General features: G+C 43.3%; 2 protein-coding genes across 2 annotated transcripts in view; both read right to left on the reverse strand.

The window, feature by feature from the left end:
• SMIM43 (small integral membrane protein 43) overlaps window positions 1–21,369 on the reverse strand; it is a 181,150-nt gene that overhangs the window by 56,326 nt on the left and 103,455 nt on the right. The window lies entirely within an intron of this gene.
• The window catches only part of QRFPR (pyroglutamylated RFamide peptide receptor), a 33,146-nt gene that overhangs the window by 9,107 nt on the left and 2,670 nt on the right, over window positions 1–21,369 (reverse strand). Inside the window, exons 2-3 of the mRNA XM_082237138.1 lie at window positions 4,168–4,326; window positions 1,937–1,998 (exon numbers count right to left, since the gene is read on the reverse strand). Coding sequence (XP_082093264.1) covers window positions 1,937–1,998; window positions 4,168–4,326 — 221 coding nt within the window. The remainder of the gene's footprint in view (window positions 1–1,936; window positions 1,999–4,167; window positions 4,327–21,369) is intronic.

Consider the following 21,369-nt stretch of genomic DNA (forward strand, 5'->3'; position numbering starts at 1 on the left):
CGCACAAGCTGCTTTGTAAATACAGTGGTACCTCTGGTTAAGAACTTAATTCGTTCCAGAGGTCCGTTCTTAACCTGAAATTGTTCTTAACCTGAGGTACCACTTTAGCTAATGGGGCCTGCTGCTGCTGCTGCTGCGCTGCCACCATGCAATTTCTGTTCTCATACTTAACCCGAGGTACTACTTCCAGGTTAGTGGAGTCTGTAACCTGAAGCGTTTGTAACCTGAAGCATCTGTAACCCGAGGTACCACTGTATATATTTTCTGCTCTAACAATAAGGACAGACTATCAACCTTTTTAGGGACGCGGGTGGTGCTGTGGGTTAAACCACAGAGCCTAGGACTTGTCGATCAGAAGGTTGGCAGTTCGAATCCCCGCGACGGAGTGAGCTCCCGTTGCTTGGTCCCTGCTCCTGCCAACCTAACAGTTCGAAAGCACGTCAAAGTGCAAGTAGATGAATAGGTACCGCTCCGGCGAGAAGGTAAACGGCGTTTCCGTGTGCTGCTCTGGTTCACCAGAAGCGGCTTAGTCATGCTGGCCACATGACCTGGAAGCTGTACGCTGGCTCCCTCGGCCAATAAAGCGAGATGAGTGCCGCAACCCCAGAGTCGGTCATGACTGGACCTAATGGTCAGGGGTCCCTTTATCTTATCAACCTATTTAAGAGTATAATGCACACATAAGACCAATGCTACACACACATGGCTTCAGATGTCCACAATGTACACAGAGATGCCAGGGAGCAGAGCTGATCAGTGCGTGTGATATCTGGACAGGGCAACTCAGCACAGCTCTGATCTCACATTGGTTTACCATGCAAACAGTACTTCCCAAGAGAGCTAACAATTGCTAAAACCTGTTGTTCTTCAACAGAAACAAGCCTTATTTGCTTGGGTCCATACTCATTTCTAAGGTCACTATTTAAATGCCTGTGTGATGGAAAATTTTGTTTCACTGGGCAGGTTGGGTCCCCAAGTGTTTTATTTTTCTTTTCCCCTGCCAGCAAACGGTTAATGAATGGCAGCCTCTGATTGGTCAGGGTTCCAGGAGAGGGGGTTGAAAAGGAGAGGATTTGGAGAAACAGTTTTGGGAGGTTGGGATAGAGGTTGGTTGGGAGATAGGGAGTGAGAGGAGAGAGAGTTGGTTCTGGGTAGAAACATCCACTCTGAGGAATATATCACAAGCTAGAGAAAGAAGTCTCTGAGCTTAGGGTGAAGGACAGTGTGTGGTGTCCTGTAAGAGCAAAAGGCCAGGAATTCATTGGGAGGCTGAGGCTGAGCCAGGAGAAGTAGAAGATGTAAGGATAAAGTCTATGTAGGACTCATTCCAGTCAAGAGGGGAGAGATTCTTCTACAGAAAGAGAAGACTCCCAAACCTGTTAAGAGGGGTGTGGAGATCCCTTGGGTCTGTTACTTGGAGTACCTCAGGAGTAGGGCTGTCTAACAGGTGTGTAACTGACAGGAAGTACTGACAGGTTTAAGAACCAAAGTACTAAGTGGCAACAGCTGTGCAACAACTGAGAAAGAACGGAAGTGAAATAACATTATAATCTGAGGTATCCTATGTTTTACCCACTTTGTGCCATAAACTTCCTTTGTTTAAAAAAATCTCTCTTGTTTATTTGATCAAATCCTGCCTGAGACTCCAAATCATTAAGTTCTCCCTCACATAAGTCCCCCACAAGATAATCTGGGGTAGTCTGCAGGAATTGGTGGAACTGGTGTTCTGTGAGGTGGATGCATTATATTTAAGTGAGGGCAGGCCCAACGGCGCCAGGCGGGAAAGTGCCGTTGTGCCGTCACAGCCTGTACTTGTCTTTGTACATTTTTCTACAGCGCATAATATTCATCTCCTGAAGAGTAGCCTTATTCATGCTGAAACTCAATGTAAAACTGACCTATAAAGATATAATTGCACAATGCAACAGACCCATACCTCCAGGCGCTGTACGTGCCACATGGGTGACCCAACGATAGCTGCCAACAGCCAGACTATGCCTGAAAATAGTAATAATAATAACAATGACAATAATGATGATGGTGGTGATGATGTAATTGCTGGTTTTAAAGAGAAAAAACAGGAAATTAGAGCGAGCAATTAGCATTTTTATATTAGTTGGTGATGTGACCATATGGAGCATTTGGACAAGATATTACAGCAAGCATGAGGAAGGCAGTTAGAATTAGGACTAATTGTGAAATGAATTTTGCCCTGGAGCTGAATTAAGAGCAATGAGCTACAAGTTCTTTTGCTTTTGTTTTTAAGAAAGTATATTTTCAAGGGACGCAGGTGACACTGTGTTCTAAACTGCTGATCCTCTTGGGCTTGCTAATTGGAAGGTCAGCTGTTCAAAGCTGCACAACAGGGTGAACTCCCATTGCTCTGTCCCAGCTCCCACCAACCTAGCAGTTTGAAAGCACACCAGTGAAAGTAGATAAATATGTCATGTGGTTTAGTCATGCTGGCTCCACAGAATGCTCCACAGAAAGCTGTCTGTGGAGAAAAGTCACCTCGACCTGAAAGTGAGATGAGTGCCGCACCCCATAGTTGCCTTTGACTGGCCTTAACCATCCAGGGCTCCTTTACCTTTATCTTATATGGAATTTTACATGTCCAAATCACAAAATGGACCAATACTGGAAAGGGAGAAATTTGAAAGTGAATTCAGTGCCATCTCCAGGTTTGCCAGGGGGCTTAGGTGAGATGCACTCAGTAGGTGCCCTCTCTGATTAGACTTGCCACCTCTGCCCTTTCAGCTGCCTTCTTTTTCTGGAGCAATCCTCACAACTGCTCAGAGAGAGAACCTAAGAAAAGGAGAGGGCACTTCTCCATCTTCTCACGGTTGTCACCAATCACATGCTCATAGAAGGGTGGTGAACAAGCCACATTTGCAAAAAGGAGAGCGGGGCCAGGAGCTGTGGAGTTCAGCATAGGGCTCCTGCAGAGGTGTGGGCATCAGCAGTTACCCAACAATGCCAACGCCTGAGTGAATCTGGGAGTCTTCTCCCACCCCAGTCAGTGATTATCGAGACAGAGTCACATTCAGTTTTGTTCTGAAAGGTATCAGCCCACAAAGCGTGCATATGGGCTTCTAGGGTAAATCTCGTATGTTGGATGCAACAGAGGCTCTCGAGGCATTCTGCCAACTATCTTGTTTCAAAGGATGCACTGTGAGTGCTTTTTCAATAATTCTGCGCATACGGAAGTCAGGTCATGAGGGTTTCAGGAAGGAAGAAGTCCTAGTACAGTTCGTGCACAAACAAAATGGATATTTTAATGCATCAACAAAACATTTTTGTCCTCCTACGGGTTTATCACCACCAACAGAAAAAGCGGCAGAGAGAGAGGCAGGGAGGGGGAGAGAAAGCAATCTTACGTTGGGAATCAGATGGGACTAGGTCATTTTTATAGTGAACATTAGCTGAAGAGGCTGCAAAAATGTAGCTTACCGAAAGAGTTTTTTTGCACTGGGCCCATTTATAAAATATTACTAGAGCTTTAGCAGGGTCCATGTGAAGTTGCATTTCCTCCCATTAGTCTGTCTCCCCATTACAGGCTGTTCCCTGTTCCTTTTCCTTCAGAGCATTACCTGGGTAGGACACAAGGCAGGACCTTCACAACAGCAGTGCCATTTTATGGAAGGCCCTTCCATAGGAAAGCCCAGTTGGCTCCCTCTCTCTTGGCTTTCAGTCAAGCAATGAACCCATTTGTTTTTGCATTTCACCATTATCATTGTGTTGTTATTGCTCCAGTTTCTTCTTGGGCTTTTTATCAACTTGATTTTTTAAGATTGTGATCTTTTTGTATAAACCATATACAAATATATTAAACAACTAGTTCCATTTGATTCTGTATGTATGCTTGGAGTGAGGGAGGGGTTTTAATCTATATGCATACAAAGTGGGTTTTTCATTTATATTCTTTAAAAAAACTAATCTTCTCTTATAGCAGCTGCATCTCCCTAAAGCAGAGGTGGGTAATCTGGGTCTCTCCAGATGTTGTTGAACTGCAACTCAAATCAGTTGCAACCCACATGGCCAAAGGTCATGTCCAGCATCTGGAGTAGCCCAGGTTCCTCACCACTGCTCTATAGCGGACATATCAAAAGTGAGAAATCACTAGCAACATGCTGTGTCGTGCAATACCAAAGTTGCCCAGGACCTTACCAAGCATTGTGTATGCTCTTCGGTTGGTGTACTGCCATTTCATCTTAAGAGGGTGGACGATCCCGTTATGCCTTTCTACCGCAATGCAGGTCATTGTAAGAATCTCGGTAACTATGGCAGTGGATTGAACAAAAGGCACCATCTTGCAAGCAAAAGCACCTAATAAAGGATTGAAACAAACAAAGCAAGTCATCAACAGGGTCTCATTATCTATACTATACCACAGAACAAAATACACCCATGGAGGCAACATGCATATTTTCATTCAGAGCCTTGTGCCCAGAAGGATATTTTGTAACCCAAAGTGCCCTGAGAGGATCTATTAGAGTACAGTGGTACCTCGGGTTACATACGCTTCAGGTTATAGACTCCACTAAACCAGAAATAATGCTTCAGGTTAAGAACTTTGCTTCAGGATGAGAACAGAAATCGTGCTCCAGTGGTGCAGCGGCAGCAGGAGGCCCCATTAGCTAAAGTGGTGCTTCAGGTTAAGAACGGACCTCCAGAACGAATTAAGTACTTACCCCGAGGTACCACTGTACTGAAATGCTATTATTCAGAATCAGAGATAATATGCTGTTGAATAGCAATTTCAGGAGGATATGAGCTACGGAAGGCTATTGCACTCATGATAGGCATCACATAGGTATATGGTTTGCCAAAGTGGAAATAAAATGCTGGACCACGTTGACCTCTGGCTTTATCTAGCAGGCTTTTTCTTATGAGCTTATAAACCTTATTGTCTTTCTGTTGACGTCTTGCTTGTTTGTTCTTGAAGCAGGTAATGTTTTAGCAATGCAACATGGATTGTGAGTGGAACCAATTCCTAAACCTTGAACTCTGACGATGATGATAACCTTGCTCCACCTTTAGTCATATGCCTCTGCAACTTGGAACGGTCTTCAAAGAGATCTGCTATCAATGATAGTATCTGTAGGACCGCACTCCAAAAAATAATTACATCATGGGCCAAACACATAGCCAAAGAAAAATTACTTTAACCTTTCCCTAAACTGGCTGTGGGGAACCCATGACCCTGCAGATTTTGTTGGACTCTACCCCCCATTAGCCTCAGTCAGTATGGCTAATGGCCATGGATGATTTGGCTGGGATGATGGGTGTCTGGAGTTCAGGATCATATGGAGAGTCATTGGTTTCTCATCCTGTATTGAATATTGCTATGGTTGTGGCAGACACTGTCACTTGGAGTTCCATAGGCAGGGGGCCACTACCAAGAATGCCCTATATTGCACCATCACCCATCCAGTCCAGTCTCTGTTATGGGCAGAACCTCAGAATGCACAGGCTGGTTGGTAGTGGGGAAGATATGAGTCAAGGCGGAGAGCAGAGTGGTGCCCAAAATTCAGTTCCTTATTCAGGCTGCCTCTGAATTCATCTGTGTTGAATTAGGAACAGGGAATCAGGAATCAACTTGGAATGGAAGAGGTTAAACTCAAATGTAGTTGAAGGACCTAGAAGGAAGAAGAAGAGGGTCTCTGTTTGTATGGAATGATAGTTGGGCTATTTGTGGTTATCTACAAAACTTTCTGTATAGCTGTCCTTCAGAAGCACTTTCAGTCCTGTTTTGAGAGCCATTTCTACTTTAGTCTTGATGGTTAATAATGGAAATATTCTTTAAAAACATCACGTAAATGTAATCTACCAAAGCTTTATTTGCCTTCCAGAATGCTGGCTCTTCAGTTCTTTTGAAAGCCTTGCTAAATTCCATGAAATATAGTTAGCTTACATGAATTAAATACATAAAGCCTTGCCACCTTTATATATTACCCAGAAGAAATGCTAAAAGCTTTAATGCTGTAGCTTTCAGTCGAAGCATGTTGAATTCATTTTACTGGGTAGAACATGCTCTTCGTTGTGCTAAACAATTCCCAGCAACAACTCTCAGTTTAGTTTTTAAAGAGCACATTCTTAGCTTTAGTTAGAAAAACATGAAATTCAAAAAGCTTTAATACAAATAAAAGCAGAAAAGTAGGCTTAGAATATTTAGTTACATTGTACTAGGGTAAGGTAGTTTTCCACACACAAGAGCTTCAAGGCTGCAGTTCTGTGTTTGCATTGAAATCCTAAAGACACTTAATAGATTTTACAAAGCCACAGCCAAGAACCCTCAGATGTGGAGTCCTTTTACAATAGTAGCTCCAAGGAGAATGAAACAGATCCACTCCATGTTTCTTCCCCGGTGGATACATTGAAAATGAAGCCCCCTGAACCCCGAGGAGACATGACTGCCGCCAGACTTCAGTGATTAAACTAGGCTTTTGGAGGACCAGGAAACCCCTGAAGAACTTTCCTTATAGAAGCCCTACCCCTTGTAGCCTCACTGCCTAAAAGAAGCCAGCAGTTGCAGAAAAGGGACATCAGCTATTTAACTGGATATACGATGCGGGGGGGGCGGGCTTTCATCTTGACTACATAGCCCATATTATAATGCTCTGCTAGCCACTCTAAAACGCTGCTGAGACAACTTCCTTTTTGCGCTCCAACTGCAGGAAGCAAACTGTGGCTGTAACCAGGCCCCTTGGCCCTTGTCCAAGGTCCTGACAATGTTTTTCCTTAAGCTTCCAATACAGGCTGGTCCAGAACTCTGGGCCTGCCAATTTCCATCTTGCTTGGGCCATCACCTTCCCTTGGTGATGGATGTCACAATAGATCAAGACAACAGCAAAAAAAGGGGGGAAGCATGTGGTGCAAGGAACACACAGTTCCCTTTCTCCCATTTCTACTCTAATGTGACACTCAAAAGATCTCCCTTGCATTGAGATGCGTGAACTCCAGAGAACGTCTGGATCTCTTCCATACATGCATGGGGAAACCTCAAATCCACTGTATCTCTAGTTGGCAAAACTACCAATGTTCTTTTACAGGACCTTGCTTTTGTTCCTTTTCTGGGTGCCAACAGCATTTTATCAGAACTAGAAAGAAAAAAACTCAAGACGGGGTTAATCACATGCTGAAATTGGACTTCAGGTCCACACAAAAGTTTGGTGCGCTATTCAGAAATCACACAAACAAGCAGAAACATTAACACAAAGGACCAGTGTGATGTTCGGAATGGACAAATGTGGATTTTCTGGCAAGATCCTAAGAGAGGGCAGGCTCTTGGGAAAACTGCTTGCAAGTTGCTGATCTGGGAGGCAAAGTGCAGCATGGTGAGAAGAATATTCAGCTGTTTGGCTATGCAACCTCACCATTTTGCCGGCGGGGCAGAAGAACGCAAGTGCAGGGTAGACTTCTGGATCAAGAGTGAGCAATAACAAATTCCCAAAGGCGGCAGAGTCCAGCTCAGCTGTCTACCTCCAGACCACTGCCTGCAGGATTGAGCTGAGGGAGTCAAAGGGAGTCAAAGAGAGCCATTGAAAGGGTGGACCTCTGGGTCAGACCTTTAACATCAAGCAGTGGGGGAGGGGTGCTTTTGCACACAAAAATGGAATGCTAATTGGGATTCTAAGTGTGCCCTGAGCACTGCACTTGGGAGAATAGAAGGTGAGCAGGATTCCTTTTTGCATTGTTTTTTTTCTCAACTACCGTATTTTTCGCCCCATAGGACGCACCGGCCCATAGGACGCACCTAGTTTTTTTTGGGGGGGAATAAAGGGGAAAAAATTATTTCCCCCCCCCCCCAGGTGTGCTGTGCTAAGCCCGAAGCTTGGGGCGTGCAGAGCTCAGCGCGCCCCAAGCTTCTGGGTGCCGGCAAGGTCTCCGCTAGCCCTGGGAGAGCTGGGTCTCCCACGGCTAGCGGATAGCTTCCTGAAGCCTGCATTTGCCCCATAGGACACACACACATTTCCCCTTCATTTTTGGAGGGGGAAAAGTGCGTCTTATAGGGCGAAAAATACGGTATGCGGATTAGCAGCATGGCGCAATGAGGCTTATGAGCCTGTATTTAGGGTTTTCTTCTCCATCTGGACTACATCCGTTTATTTTAAATTTTAAAACTGTAAATCACTCTAGTGTTTTTGCGTAAAGAAAGTATATAAGGTGAATAAAATAAGTAAACACCACAGTTGAGGATAAGGACACACGAAGGGGAGGAGTGGGGATATGGTTTATTATGATCTAAAGCAAGTGTTTCACAAGGAGGACAAAAATTAACATCCTAATGTTCCTCTTCCTCCCCCTCTTTTCAGGTATTTACATAAATTGTATTTTTTTTATTTCTTTTCTCTTGATTTTTCTGTTTTATCTTTTGCAAACCACTTTGTTAAAAACCTCAATCAAGCGGTGTGTAAATTTTATGGAAAAATAACTGGTTTCCTTTTTTTCTACTGTGCTGATGTAACAATTCAGCATTACTTTTTTTAATTAAAAATAAACCCTCTCTCCGCTTTTATCATTAGTGCCTGGACCCTACCTTCATGCCTCTTAGTTTGGATTGATTACATCCTTTTCCCATTAAACTAAATAATGCAAATGAACTGAGTTTCAGCCTAACGGATCTCCCAGGGTTGCAATGAGGATTAAATGAAAGTGAAAACCATGTCTACTGGGGTGAGCTCTTTGGAAAAATTGTGAGATAAGAACAAACAAAACAGAAGAACCCCAGTGATGGATCTAAAAAGCATTCTACTGTCAAAGTGACCAACCAGATGCCCATGGATTTCAGAAAGTAGCCAACCAGATGTTCTCCCATCAACTGGCAAACTGTCTCTCACAGTGGACAGCCACATTGTGGCTAGCAGCTATTAATAGCCTTATCCTCCATCAATTTGTCTAATCCTCTTTGAAAGCCACCCAAGTTGGTTAAAGCCCTCCAAGCTTTCAGTAGCCACAAAGCAAAAGTGTGCACATGCTACAGTTTGGCTCGGCATTTTATTGAAATGAAGATCAGTAAATTTGGCTAGTTCATACTTGCTCTTATTGTCACTAAAGGAGTTCCCGGGGCTCCTCCTCCTTCTGCATGCAACTGTCTTTGTGCAGTAGCTATGCAAAAAGTCTGAAGATCCTTCTAACTCATTTCCTCCGCCCTTCTCTTTCCTCAGACATCTTTATGGGTTTGAACCTGTCAGCATGACAGTAGCAGCACATGGTGGAATGTGATGCTAAATCTAATAAAATAAATATCAAAACATTTTGCGCACTTCAATCCAGCCACTTTGCAGAATTCTTCTTCTCTAGTGCCTTCTGTGCTTCAGCCAGCTTGAACATTTCAATTGCACATCCCTAAATTATTATATATTGCAGGCTCAGTGCTTTGCCTCAAGGTTTATAACAGTAGGAAGGATGTAGGGTTTTATTAGCATGAAGTAGTCCTTGCTCCTGTCAGGATCCAAATATATAGTTGTAATCCTATGCTTACTTACTCAGACATGAATGTCATTAGGTTCAATGGGTTATACACTCAAGTAAGCATGCCTAGGACTGCAACTGCTCTTCCTCAGGGAGACAGTTAGCCTTTACCTCCCCTCCCCGCCAAAAAAGTTCAAACTCTACATTCCACAATTTTATCTTTTCTTCTTCTTCTTCATACTGTCAATGGAGCGACATCATTATTCACCTTTCTGAGGTAATCAATCTGATGCAGTCAGCTTGATTATCAGTTTTTCTCTAATTCAGCATGATTGAGCTTCTAGGATGCAGACAAAAAACCTGACAAGACATGAAAGGCCACTTGGTTGCATACAATTTTGTAGCAGAGGATCTAATAAGAAAGTTAGCCTTTTTTCATTAGAGAAGGCATTCTGATACCCAAATTGCCTAGCAACAGAATTATGGTCTCTCTATCATAGAAGTTGTTTTGACAAAAATTGTAAGCTGGCTCAAAGTACTGCAGTTTCAGCCAAGCATCCAAACTTAAGTAAAGTACAGCTTTCAAACCGGCAGTGTTTTTCAACAGAAATCATGAATTAAAATAACCTCTCAGCAAGAAATACAAAAGCTAGCACGACAAGCTTATACTTAGAACACTTTTGGATTCTTTGTCTCTAAATATCTGTTTTCACCCTTGTGTTTGTACAATTCAAAACCCACCATCATTTTCTACAAGGAAAAAAAGATCCCTAGCTTAGAACACTTTTGGATTATTTGTCTCTAAATATCTGTTTTCACCCTTGTGTTTGTACAATTCAAAACCCACCATCATTTTCTACAAGGAAAGAAAGATCCCTAGCTCAGAGCACTGTACTTTAATGTATTTGATTGAAAGGACTGTTCTGTTGCATTATTATGAACATTTTATGATTGAAAGATATGGGCAGAGCAGTACTGTTATGTTAGACAGAATGCTTTAAAGCAGACTGGATTTTTTCCGGTATTTCCCCCTTCCCCCCGTTAAAACAATAATGACACAAAAAGTATTTAAAAAGGTAAACATAATATTTACTCACTCGGAATACTTGTTGAAGAATAACAGATACAGTAGCTTTGTTCAAGCAGGCTTAAAATGGTAATTCAGTTACAAAGACAATACTTAAAATGTAGTCTGAGCATGGAACTTTAAAGCATATAAAGGCAGGCAAGATGAGGTGACACCTCCAGCTCTGGCATAATTCAGCAGTAGAGCACATGTCTCACATATAAAAGGTTTGATTCCTGGCATTTCCAGGTACGTCTAGCCCTGACCACTGCACTATTGTCTATCTTATGAATTTTAATTATCAGTCAAGAACTTTGGTCAAGAGGCAGGGTAGAAATACTCCAAATAAATAAAAAGCAAGAAGACTATTAATTTTACCTCAGTACAGCTTTAATGATAAACTTTGCATCCTTGTTATGAGCTTCTGGTTTAGCTTTCCTTCACTTTCTCCCTGGACTTGCATTTTAAGAAAATGCATTTGGTCCAGCTTTAGGGGAAAACTAAAGACCTACTTAGAATGTGTTCTAAACCTCCCTTTAAATCCATCTCAGCCAAGAGAAGGGAACTCACTCTGAAAATCACCTACAGGTGGTGCTTAACAACATGGAAACTGGCACTGATATGCCCAAGAACCTCACCAAAATGTTGAAGTGGCTGCACATCCACAGGTACATGCCTCCACATGTGGTGGGAATGCCCCAAAACCCAACCCTTCTGGACAGCAGTCCTACAATAAATATGCAAATTAACTAAATAGGTATTAGAACTCACCCCAGAACTGGCCCTACTGAACATCTTCCAAGATCATAATGACCACTCACATTATACAGAGCTTATAACCCACCTACTCTCAGCAGCCAGAAGCCTCATAGCCAGACACTGGAGAGACCTGTCAGGGGTGAACATTAACCAGTGGTATCAAATCATATGGGAAACAGTCTTACTAGAAAAGCTAACCAATAAAACAAAACCGACACGGGGACAAATAGAAGAAGATGCCTCACCCCAATATAGCTCCCCTTTATCACATACACAGCCCAACAAGACAACATCAAGAACCCACCAACAGCATACAAATCGATCTGGCTTACATGACCCAACAAGTCCTCCACCCCCAAAGGAAAACAAACCCCACTGCAGCCAACCAGAGACAACCAACCATATCCTGGTTCCCCCAACCAGAAACATAACAAGCAAATAGAACGAGAACCTGCCGCTGACGCGAAACCCCCCACGTACACTGCAAAAAATATAAATTTCACGACCACCCCTCCTTCCCACCCTTCTTCCTGACCTTATACTATACTCAACACTAATGTCTCATAACAAATGTAACTGATCTGTAGAAAAGACTGCACAACTTGAGAAAAGAGACAAGGCATGTACTTTTGTAAACCAAGAAAAACTTTAATGATAGTAAAAAGATATAATTCATTAAGCCCTTGCTGTTAAACTTTGCTGAGTCACTCAGTCCCCCATCCCATCTGATGTGTAATGGATGGCATTTACAGCTCATTAAATGTAACTGGAGCAACATTTGTTTTATCACCTGACTTCAGAGCAAGCCGAGCCAATTATCCATCTGTAGATGACATATTTTTAAACTCTCCCATTGTAAATATAAGTCAATAAACGTTAAGCGTTTAACAATGCCATTCTGTTATAAAATAATGAAGCTAGGCAGAGGGGGAGAACCTCAGACAAATTACCCAAAGATATTTCAATCAAGATTGGTAACTGGTATATAGCAAGTCCCCATCAGAAGTAAATAAAATTGCATTAAAAAGACAGAACCCACAGATCAAAACCTGATTATATTTTTCTTATTATTATGTATAAACCATTTAAAAATACATTATCTAATGCAAAACCTTTCAACACAATGACATAGTCAGTACCATTGCTGACAGGAGGGAGACCCTATCAGCATATAGCACTTACGGCAAAAGACCAGCGCTAGTTGCCAATTTGCTACCAGGCCAAGTACACAACCTGGATCCAGTTTACCTCTGAGATCACTTATATGCCCCCTCAACTACTTCAGTCTGTGGAACTGGCATAGTATTATCAACCATTTTTCCTAAGCCTGCATGGAGCTCAGCCTCACCATCAACCTGATGAAGACCATTATCCTCAGTCACAACATTGCCAGCACTCCATGCATGAGAACAGGTGACCACATGCTTGAGGTGGAAGACATTTTTGTCTACCTGGCCTCCACCATAGCCACCAACCTTTCCACTGATGCTGAACTGGACAGATGTATTGGCAAGGCAGTAACGGCAATGGCTCACCTCTCCAAAAGGGTATGGGAGAATGTGATTCTAACATCCAATACCAAGATGAAGCTCTACCTGGCTTGTGTGTTGAGCACGCTGCTTTATGGAAGTGAGTTGTTGGCAACCTACAATTGCCAGGAGCAACACAACACCTTCCATATATATTGTATCAGGAAGATTTTGGGTATCAAATGGCATGATAGAATCTAAAATAAAGACGTGCTCTCCCAAGCCCAGATTCCCAGTATGTACACACTTCTACTCAGCAGATCCCCAAGGATATACTCTGTGGGGAACTGGCTTCAGGCACTAGGCCTGTTGGCACATGAACACTGCATTGCAAAGACATCTTCAAACACGGCATGAAGGCTGGCAACATTTACCCCACTGTATGGGAACTCCTTGCAGATGGTCACAGTGACTGGAGACAAACAGTCAGGTCATGCAGATGCAGCAGTGACCATCGTACGCTTGTAGCAGCAAAACTGGACACCTTCATCTACCCCACTTGCCATAAAGCATGACTCTCCCATATTGGTCCCATACAGCCACAGCAGGCACTGTAACTCTCTGACGGTTTGACCCAAACCGTCAGGTGCACTCTTCCTGAGAAATAGACAGATGCCAACGATTATTCTTGTTTTTCACAGGAAAATGCTATGAATTCTTCACAGATTTATTTACCATGCCTTTATCCTGCTTTTCAGACAATAATAGTTTCCCAAAGTCCCTAGCATCAAACAAAGGCATCAAAAATAGAGACAGGCTGTGCCATCAGGCTTATATGTAGGGCTGGGCGATATCTGGTGTTCAACCTCATGCTAGATCACCAGCTAAACATTGTGATATACACTGCTCATAGCAATTACCGTAGCGGGCATTTGAAATCAACCATAGAAATACAATTTAAGCTTTCCCCCAATATAGTAAACAGAGATAAGCAGCAGCTTATTTCAAAGACAACTTTGATTTTGACAGTCAATTCACTTCTCACAATGCCTAAATTGCCTTCAGATCATCTTAGATATGCATAAACACACCAGAGGCATTTGCTTTTATAAATGGCTGCAGTATTTAAGGCACTTTGGGGGATTATCTCTTGGGGATAAAAGGCACAAGCACTCTTTCAGCTACAGTTGCTGAGAATAATATTTAGTTCCTCTGAGAAGCATCATCATCAATCATTTTATTCGACCGTCAGTCAGTAAAAAAATACATTTGTCAGTACACAGTTAAAAACTCCAGGAAGATTTTAGAACTTAGTCAACACTAAAATGAGCTAAACAGATAGCCTCTGAGAAGCATCAGCTGTGGAATCACTGAAAGAAGATGTCTTCAAGCACAAAGAGACTAGTAAGATACCAGGTTTTGATTTTTAAGACTAAAGCTGCTTTTTTCTCTCCAACATTTTTCACTGCATAGCAATTGAGACAGTACTATATTCCATACATGATGATTAAAAAATAGGCTATGTTCTCTCTCATGGGGTTTTTTTCAGACACAACACCAAAACATGATTTGGTATTACATTAACAAGCACAGTGCTTATGTGTGCCCCAATTTCTCTTCTCAATTCTAGTTTAGTAGTTTGAACTGGGTTTGCAATCATGGTTTGGGGCAAATGATGGTTAGCACAAACCATCATTTGCCATTACCTCTAATCTAAGCAAGTTACACTTTGCCCCCTAGTTCAAAGTGACAGATTAAACTGGAGCGTTCAAGGGAAGTAATGAGGGAATGACTCTTCACAAAGCACCAAACCATAGTTTGGTGTTACACTTTAACCAAGCCACTGTGAAGGCAAGCTCTGTAAAATCCCCTATAGGTAAAGGTGAAGGGACCCCTGACCGTTAGGTCCAGTTGCAGACTACTCTGGGGTTGCGGTGCTCATCTCACTTTACTGGCTGAGGGAGCCGGTGTACAGCTTTCAGGTCATGTGGCCAGTATGACTAAACTGCTTCTGGCAAACCTGAGCAGCACACGGAAACACCGTTTACCTTCCCGCTGGAGCGGTACCTATTTATCTACTTGCACTTTGACGTGCTTTCGAACTGCTAGGTTGGCAGGAGCTGGGATCGAACAACAGGAGCTCACCCCATCGTGGGGGTTTGAACCGCCAACCTTCTGATCGGCAAGCCCTGAGCTCTGTGGTTTAGACCACAGCGCTACCCACGTCCCAGTTAAATCCCCTATAGAGGACCCTTAAAGTCAGGGACATCACCTGCTCGTATCCAAACAGGAAGAAAAGCTTTGTACCCCCCACCTTGATATACTCTTATTTTCCAACTGTAATTTAGCACCTTTTGAATCAGGCACCTTTTCTGTCACAGTCCAGTGACAAGAAAAGGCGCCAAACTGAATAATAATAATAATAATAATAATAATAATAATAATAATAAATAAATAAATAAATAAATAAATAAATAATATATTTATATCCCGCCCTACGCAGCCAAAGCCGGGCTCAGAGCAGCTAACAACAGTAAAAGTAACAATTTACATAAAATCACAATCAATTAATTTAAACACATTCTAAAATCAATTCATTCTAAAATTAGTTCAGAATCAAATTAATGGCAACCATTGGGCTAGAGTTCTATGAGGATTACCAAAGGAGGGGGTGAGACTGTGCCTTGGCCAAAGGCCTGGTGGAACAGCTCTGACTTGCAGGCCCTGCGGAAAGATGTCAAGTCCCTCAGGGCCCTAGTCTCTTGTGACAGGGCGTTTCACCAGATCAGGGCCACAGCCGAAAAAGCCCTGGCTCTGGTTGAGGCCAGCCTAACCTCCCTGTGGCCTGGGACCTCTAATATGTTTTTGTTTGAAGATTGTAAGGTCCTCCATGGGACATAAAAAAGATGAATGTGGCTAGAAAGGAAGAAGGGTTAACATGTTTAGAGTGTGTTCTCGATTCTTCCTTTTCAACTTAGCCCTACAGTTTTGCCTTTCCTGTGCCTGACATCATATGCAAAGTGGGGTGTAACCCTGTGTAGTTTTGGGGTGGGGACACCCTCAAACCTCCAAAACCATGGTCCAGTCTTTCTTCTGACACACGCAATAACATCAGTACAGTTCCAATTACTGGGAGGCTTTCGTCCATCTTCTCTGCCTAGCCAGCCATTTAAAAAACTAGCAGTAGACTTCAACCCCTGCCTCCCAAGGAGAGGGAGCAGTTAAACACAAGCAACCATCTCATGTTTTCTCTTGCAGGAGCCTGGCCCTGAGGCACCAGACCAGGGGTCTGCAACCCGCGGCTCCAGAGCCGCATGTGGCTCTTTTACACCTTTGCTGCGGCTCCGGGGCGAATACTAGCGAGGGGAACGAGGCACATTGTGCACCCCGACACTCCCCACTGTGGCGGGCGCTGTACTGGCTGTGACGTCGCATGGGGGCGGTGCGTGCGTTAGTCACGCACCGTCCCATCACTTTCCCGCCCGCTGGCAGACATGCTTTAAATGTCGCAATGGTTTTACGGCTCCCAGTTTTTTTTCCCTTCAGAAACGGGTCCAAGTGGCTCTTTTTGTCTTAAAGGTTGCAGACCCCTGCACCAGACATGGACTGTGATGTGCGTAGAGCTTTGTGACTGCCCTCCTAAGCCACCATGTGGTTGTTTGTTCTTCCCTGTTGGTACACATTTTTTCCTCGAACAGCAGGATGCGTGCGCCTTTTTGGGGAGAGGGTGCGCTAGGTTCTTGCTTCAGCTTTCTTTATTTAAATACATTTATTTTGTGAGAAAGCAAGGCATTAGTACCAGCCCAGCCAGGTTACCTTCCTCAGTGCAGGCAAAGAGGCAAAAAAAGAAAAATCATTTCTTTCTTGGTTCCTGAAGGTCTTTCTTTTGTTTTAAAAGGTTGGGTTCCCTCGTGCAACAGCTTGCTTTTCTGTTGTAAAGGGGGGAGAAGAAGTTGTTCATCTACATCAGGGGGTGTTTTGTCCTTGGCTGGGGAAGAGACATAAAGAGTGATAATTGTGAACTGGCTTATATAAGGAAGGGAGCTGGCTTAGAGGGGAGAGATGTGTTTTTCTTTGCTTATTCTATTGCTTGTGAGAGATGGGGGCAACAGAACACAATATTTAATTCTGGAGACTGGATATGCTTATATTGTAATCTGGGGAGAGCGCTGGCTAGAGAAGGAGGTGGCTTTTATTTTTAAAGCAGTCTCTGACTTTCGCAACAAAGCTTTCAAGCCTAGCCCCACTTATCTGGGAGTAAGCTCCATTGAGCTCAATGGCACTTACTTCCATGTAAACATGATTATCATTATTTAATATATTTCTGCCCCACCTTTCTCCCAAGCTGGGATTCAACGTGGCATGCACTGTAAATGAATTCTTAAAAAACAACAACCCAAACTTAACACAATTTTCTACTCCTTTTTGGAACAGTGAGTTCCATTTTCTTTGATTTTTATCTAACTGGAATCCACAAATGTTGTAATGTATTTCATTTTCTTTTCCAAAAAAAATCCATATTTGAGCTGCTCTGCAAAATCTGTTGTTTTGCATAAAAAGAACCTGGAACCATGTTGGGTGACAGGAAAGGATGTACATGGGGCCTCAATCGCACACACTAATTTAAAATTACCAGATTCTTTGCTGGAACTGAGCTGGAACTGATCTCTTGGTTTCTCACAGATTCAGAGCCAGCAGAGTTCTTAGGTTAAAAGCTGAATAAAATGATGGCACATGCAACTAAAAGTCTGTGGAATGGATGGAAATCAAAACCTGACATAACGAACAGCTAGACTGCAAAAGTGCATTCCAGCTAGAAAACAAGTGGTATACAATTTTTTAAACAACAACAAAAATATAATGTGCACTACTATTGCTTTTGTTTTTCTCTACACACACTGTCTTTGTTAGTAACTGGAACAACAGTGGGAGTACTAATATTCCATTACCTCCAGCATTTGCCTTCCATTAAACATATGATGCCAAATTTGCTTCTAGGCATGCTGTTTTCTGCAGAACCGTGATCACCAGTTGTCACTGTAAAGAGCCTTGTTTGCTTTTCATACAATATACAGACTCTAGCAGTCTTTGCTTGAAAAGAGGTGTAAGACTGAAGATTTGAGGTGGTAACAATATGTTTGGCAGAATCCTAGGTGTCAGACATACAGTCACAAAGTTGCAAAAGCAGAGGGTGATTTTCAAGGGGGGGACTGTGAGAGGAGACGTGATGCTTAGATTTCCTCAAATGCTTTTCCTCCAGCTGGTGTTCCACAGATATGATTGCAGAGAAGCAAGTGTGTGAACAGGAACACCTTCTGAACCAAGTTTAGACACTTGGGTGCTAAGCATTTGCACAACTGTGTGGTTTAAGTGTCCACTATCAATTTGCAAGGACGCGGGTGGCGCTGTGGGCTAAAGCCTCAGCGCCTAGGGCTTGCCGATCGAAAGGTCGGCGGTTCGAATCCCCACGGCGGGGTGCGCTCCCGCTGCTCGGTCCCAGCGCCTGCCAACCTAGCAGTTCGAAAGCACCCCCGGGGGCAAGTAGATAAATAGGTACCGCTTACCAGCGGGAAGGTAAACGGCGTTCCGTGTGCGGCTCTGGATCGCCAGAGCAGCGTTGTCACGCTGGCCACGTGACCCGGAAGTGTCTCCGGACAGCGCTGGCCCCCGGCCAATAGATGTGAGATGGGCGCACAAACCCCAGAGTCTGGCAAGACTGGCCCGTTCGGGCAGGGGTACCTTTACCTTTACCTATCAATTTGCAAGGGGACCTCACAAGGAACCACCTCCTAGGCTCTAATCATGTGACCTCATGAGTCCTCATGCACCCCACCAGCTTCCAGTGATGGGACAGGTTAACGGACTGGGCCAAATGAGGAGGCCTAATGGGCTTACTTAGTTGCATGGGACACAGATTCCCCATTGCTGTCTTAAAGACTAAAATATATTATACAGGGAGGGGGAGCTGTAAAGCTGGTGTGGGGAACCTGTAGCCATAAGGCTGATTTTATATGGCCTGTAAATATGAAGGCAATGAGAAAGATTGTGCTATACAATCCTGCACTGTTGTGAAGTCTGCCCACTTTTGTTTCCCGCTCTACCCACCATCAGTTGTGGTCCCCACTTACTTTTTCTATAGGCCAACAGCCCTTGCTAGGGGGAAAGAAGAAGAAGAAAATCCACGCCTGATTCAAAGAGCGAAACATAGAGAGAATGCCAATAAAGGGCAGTGGAATGCAAAAGGTTTTGCTTCCAAGCCCCCACTGCTGTGTTGCTAGTCTACTCCCCTGACCCCACCCCCACTTGTTCCTCCTAAAAGCACATGAAAAATTCAAGGACTGAGAATTCAAGGACTGAGAAAAATTCAAGATGAGCTCGGCTAGTCTTTCTGCTGGTGGCAATGACTCTCACTGATTCTAAGCATCATTTCCTAATTCTTGAAACATTAATGCTGTTTACTGCTGTCAATCAAAGCTACTTCAGTCTTGTGAAGGCAGCCTGCCTACACTATGCAAGCTGGGTAATGTTGCCAACTAATCGGCAGTGACGGCAGCAGTAATAGACTAATTCCCTTCTCCACCAGCTTGCTATGTCCCTCCAACCTTCTGACCTAGGGCCTAGTCATTTCTTAGTAGCATGGAAGTCTGTTTTCCTAATTTGAAAAACATTGTACAGTGGTGCCTCGCAAGACAAAATTAATCCGTTCCGCGAGTCTCTTCGTCTTGCGGTTTTTTCGTCTTGCGAAGCACGGCTATTAGCGGCTTAGCGGCTTTAAGAAAAAGGAAACAAACTCGCAAGAACTCGCAAGACGTTTCGTCTTGCGAAGCAAGCCCATAGGGAAATTCGTCTTGCAGAATGACTCAAAAAAACGGTAAACTCTATGGTCTTGCGCGTTTTTCGTCTTGCAAGGCATTCGTCTTGCGAGGTACCACTGTATTTCTGAATTTGCATACATTGCCCCTCACTGTGATTTCAGATACTTTGTACTCATTGCTCTGATAAACTGGTCATTGTATCAGAATGGAAACTCAGTAGCATGTGAAACTATGCAAAATATATAATGACAGGACAGCAAAACGGACCATCAAAACGGCAAAGCTGACTTTCTACTATTACACACCACCCCAGTCTCCAAGAAGTGAGAGAGTCTAGGGGTGTCTTTGCTTTAGCAAGGATTTGGCTTCCTTGAAATGAATGTGTGTCTTTATGAATGTGTGGTGTCTTTAGGAAATATAATTTTATTTATATGCAATCTGGGTATGAGGCTGGAGAGTCTCACAGCATTAACACTCCAAAAGATCTTGCATCCCCCCTCAGTTTCCAGGGGAACCCTAAGTCCAGCTTTGGATTCAGCACAAAGCAAGACATGTCGCTGTGTCTCCCAGCTTCTAGCTCATACCCACAACAATTCTGGCTCCAGATGGGTGAGGGAAAGGCCCATCTGTTTGTTTTTTCTATGGCACACAGTAACTTTTTAGGATATGTTAAAATCATGGTACTTAACTAGCCAGCCAAAGCCATTACCTTGACAAAGGAACTGGTTGGCAAGTTCCCCTTACACATTCTACCTGCACAGATTCAGGATCCCAAGGACTGGGAGGGATCCAATGTATCATCCGGACTGAGCCCCAAACTCATAACAATACACATGCGATGGGGATCCAACTGAGTGTCACACTTTTGGAAAAGCAATAATTACGCTATTCTTATTAATGCAGTTTTTCAGCCTCAGTTATGAGCTGGTCTGTTATGTCTCCTTAAACATGCTAAACACTTACATTGCACAAACGTTCAGTCTCTGAATGCTGGTTGCAGGGGGTCACAAGCTGGGAGAGTACTGTTGCCGTATAGTTCTGTAACTCCTTACAACCCTGCGTCTAAGGTGCAAGCCAATTCATGGATATTGACTACACAAGCATGGATGAACAATACGAGTGCCAAGCACAATGCTTTGCAACTTTACTGTTGGCGTTTGCTTATGTTTTTGCAACACTGATGTCATTTATGAATAGTTCCATGCTCTGTTGGTGACATTTAGTACTTGAAGCAATTGTCACAATAATGCCAAATTCCTAAATCTCATTGAAGACTGCAGCTGTGAACATCTGGGATAGACCTGAGGCTCTGTGCATTTTCCTATTTGTCAATCTCATAATAAAATGCAAAAGACATAATTATTGTATTTATTAGTGCACAGTATGAAAAAGGCCTAAACGATGATGCCATGTTAGAATTATTATTTTAAAAAAAAAAAAACTGGAGCTACATGCCTTTTGGGGAGAGAGGACTGATGTGGCACAGCAGCTAAGACAGCTACAATTAGGAGGTTTAAATCCTACCTCCACCATGAATTCATTAGCAACTCCTCCTCAGTCTCCCATCTGCAGAACTATAGTAATACCTGCAGGGCTATTGTTATCTTTACAAGATAACATTTGAAGTGCTTTGAACACTCAGTCACTATGCTCAATCACAATGCAAATTGTAGGAGTCCATTAGCTCCCCACAGTTATAATTCACATATATTGTGTACATTATATATTGTTCTTTAATCAGCGTCCCTAATTGTAGTACAACTACTATTAATGTCATGGTCTGTTCCTGAAGCTGGGTCTAAACCAGGGGTTAGCAAACTTTTTCAGCAGTGGGCCAGTCCACTGT

The sequence above is a fragment of the Podarcis vaucheri genome, assembly GCF_965113315.1.
Source record: "Podarcis vaucheri genome assembly, chromosome: 9".
Taxonomy (NCBI): domain Eukaryota; kingdom Metazoa; phylum Chordata; class Lepidosauria; order Squamata; family Lacertidae; genus Podarcis; species Podarcis vaucheri.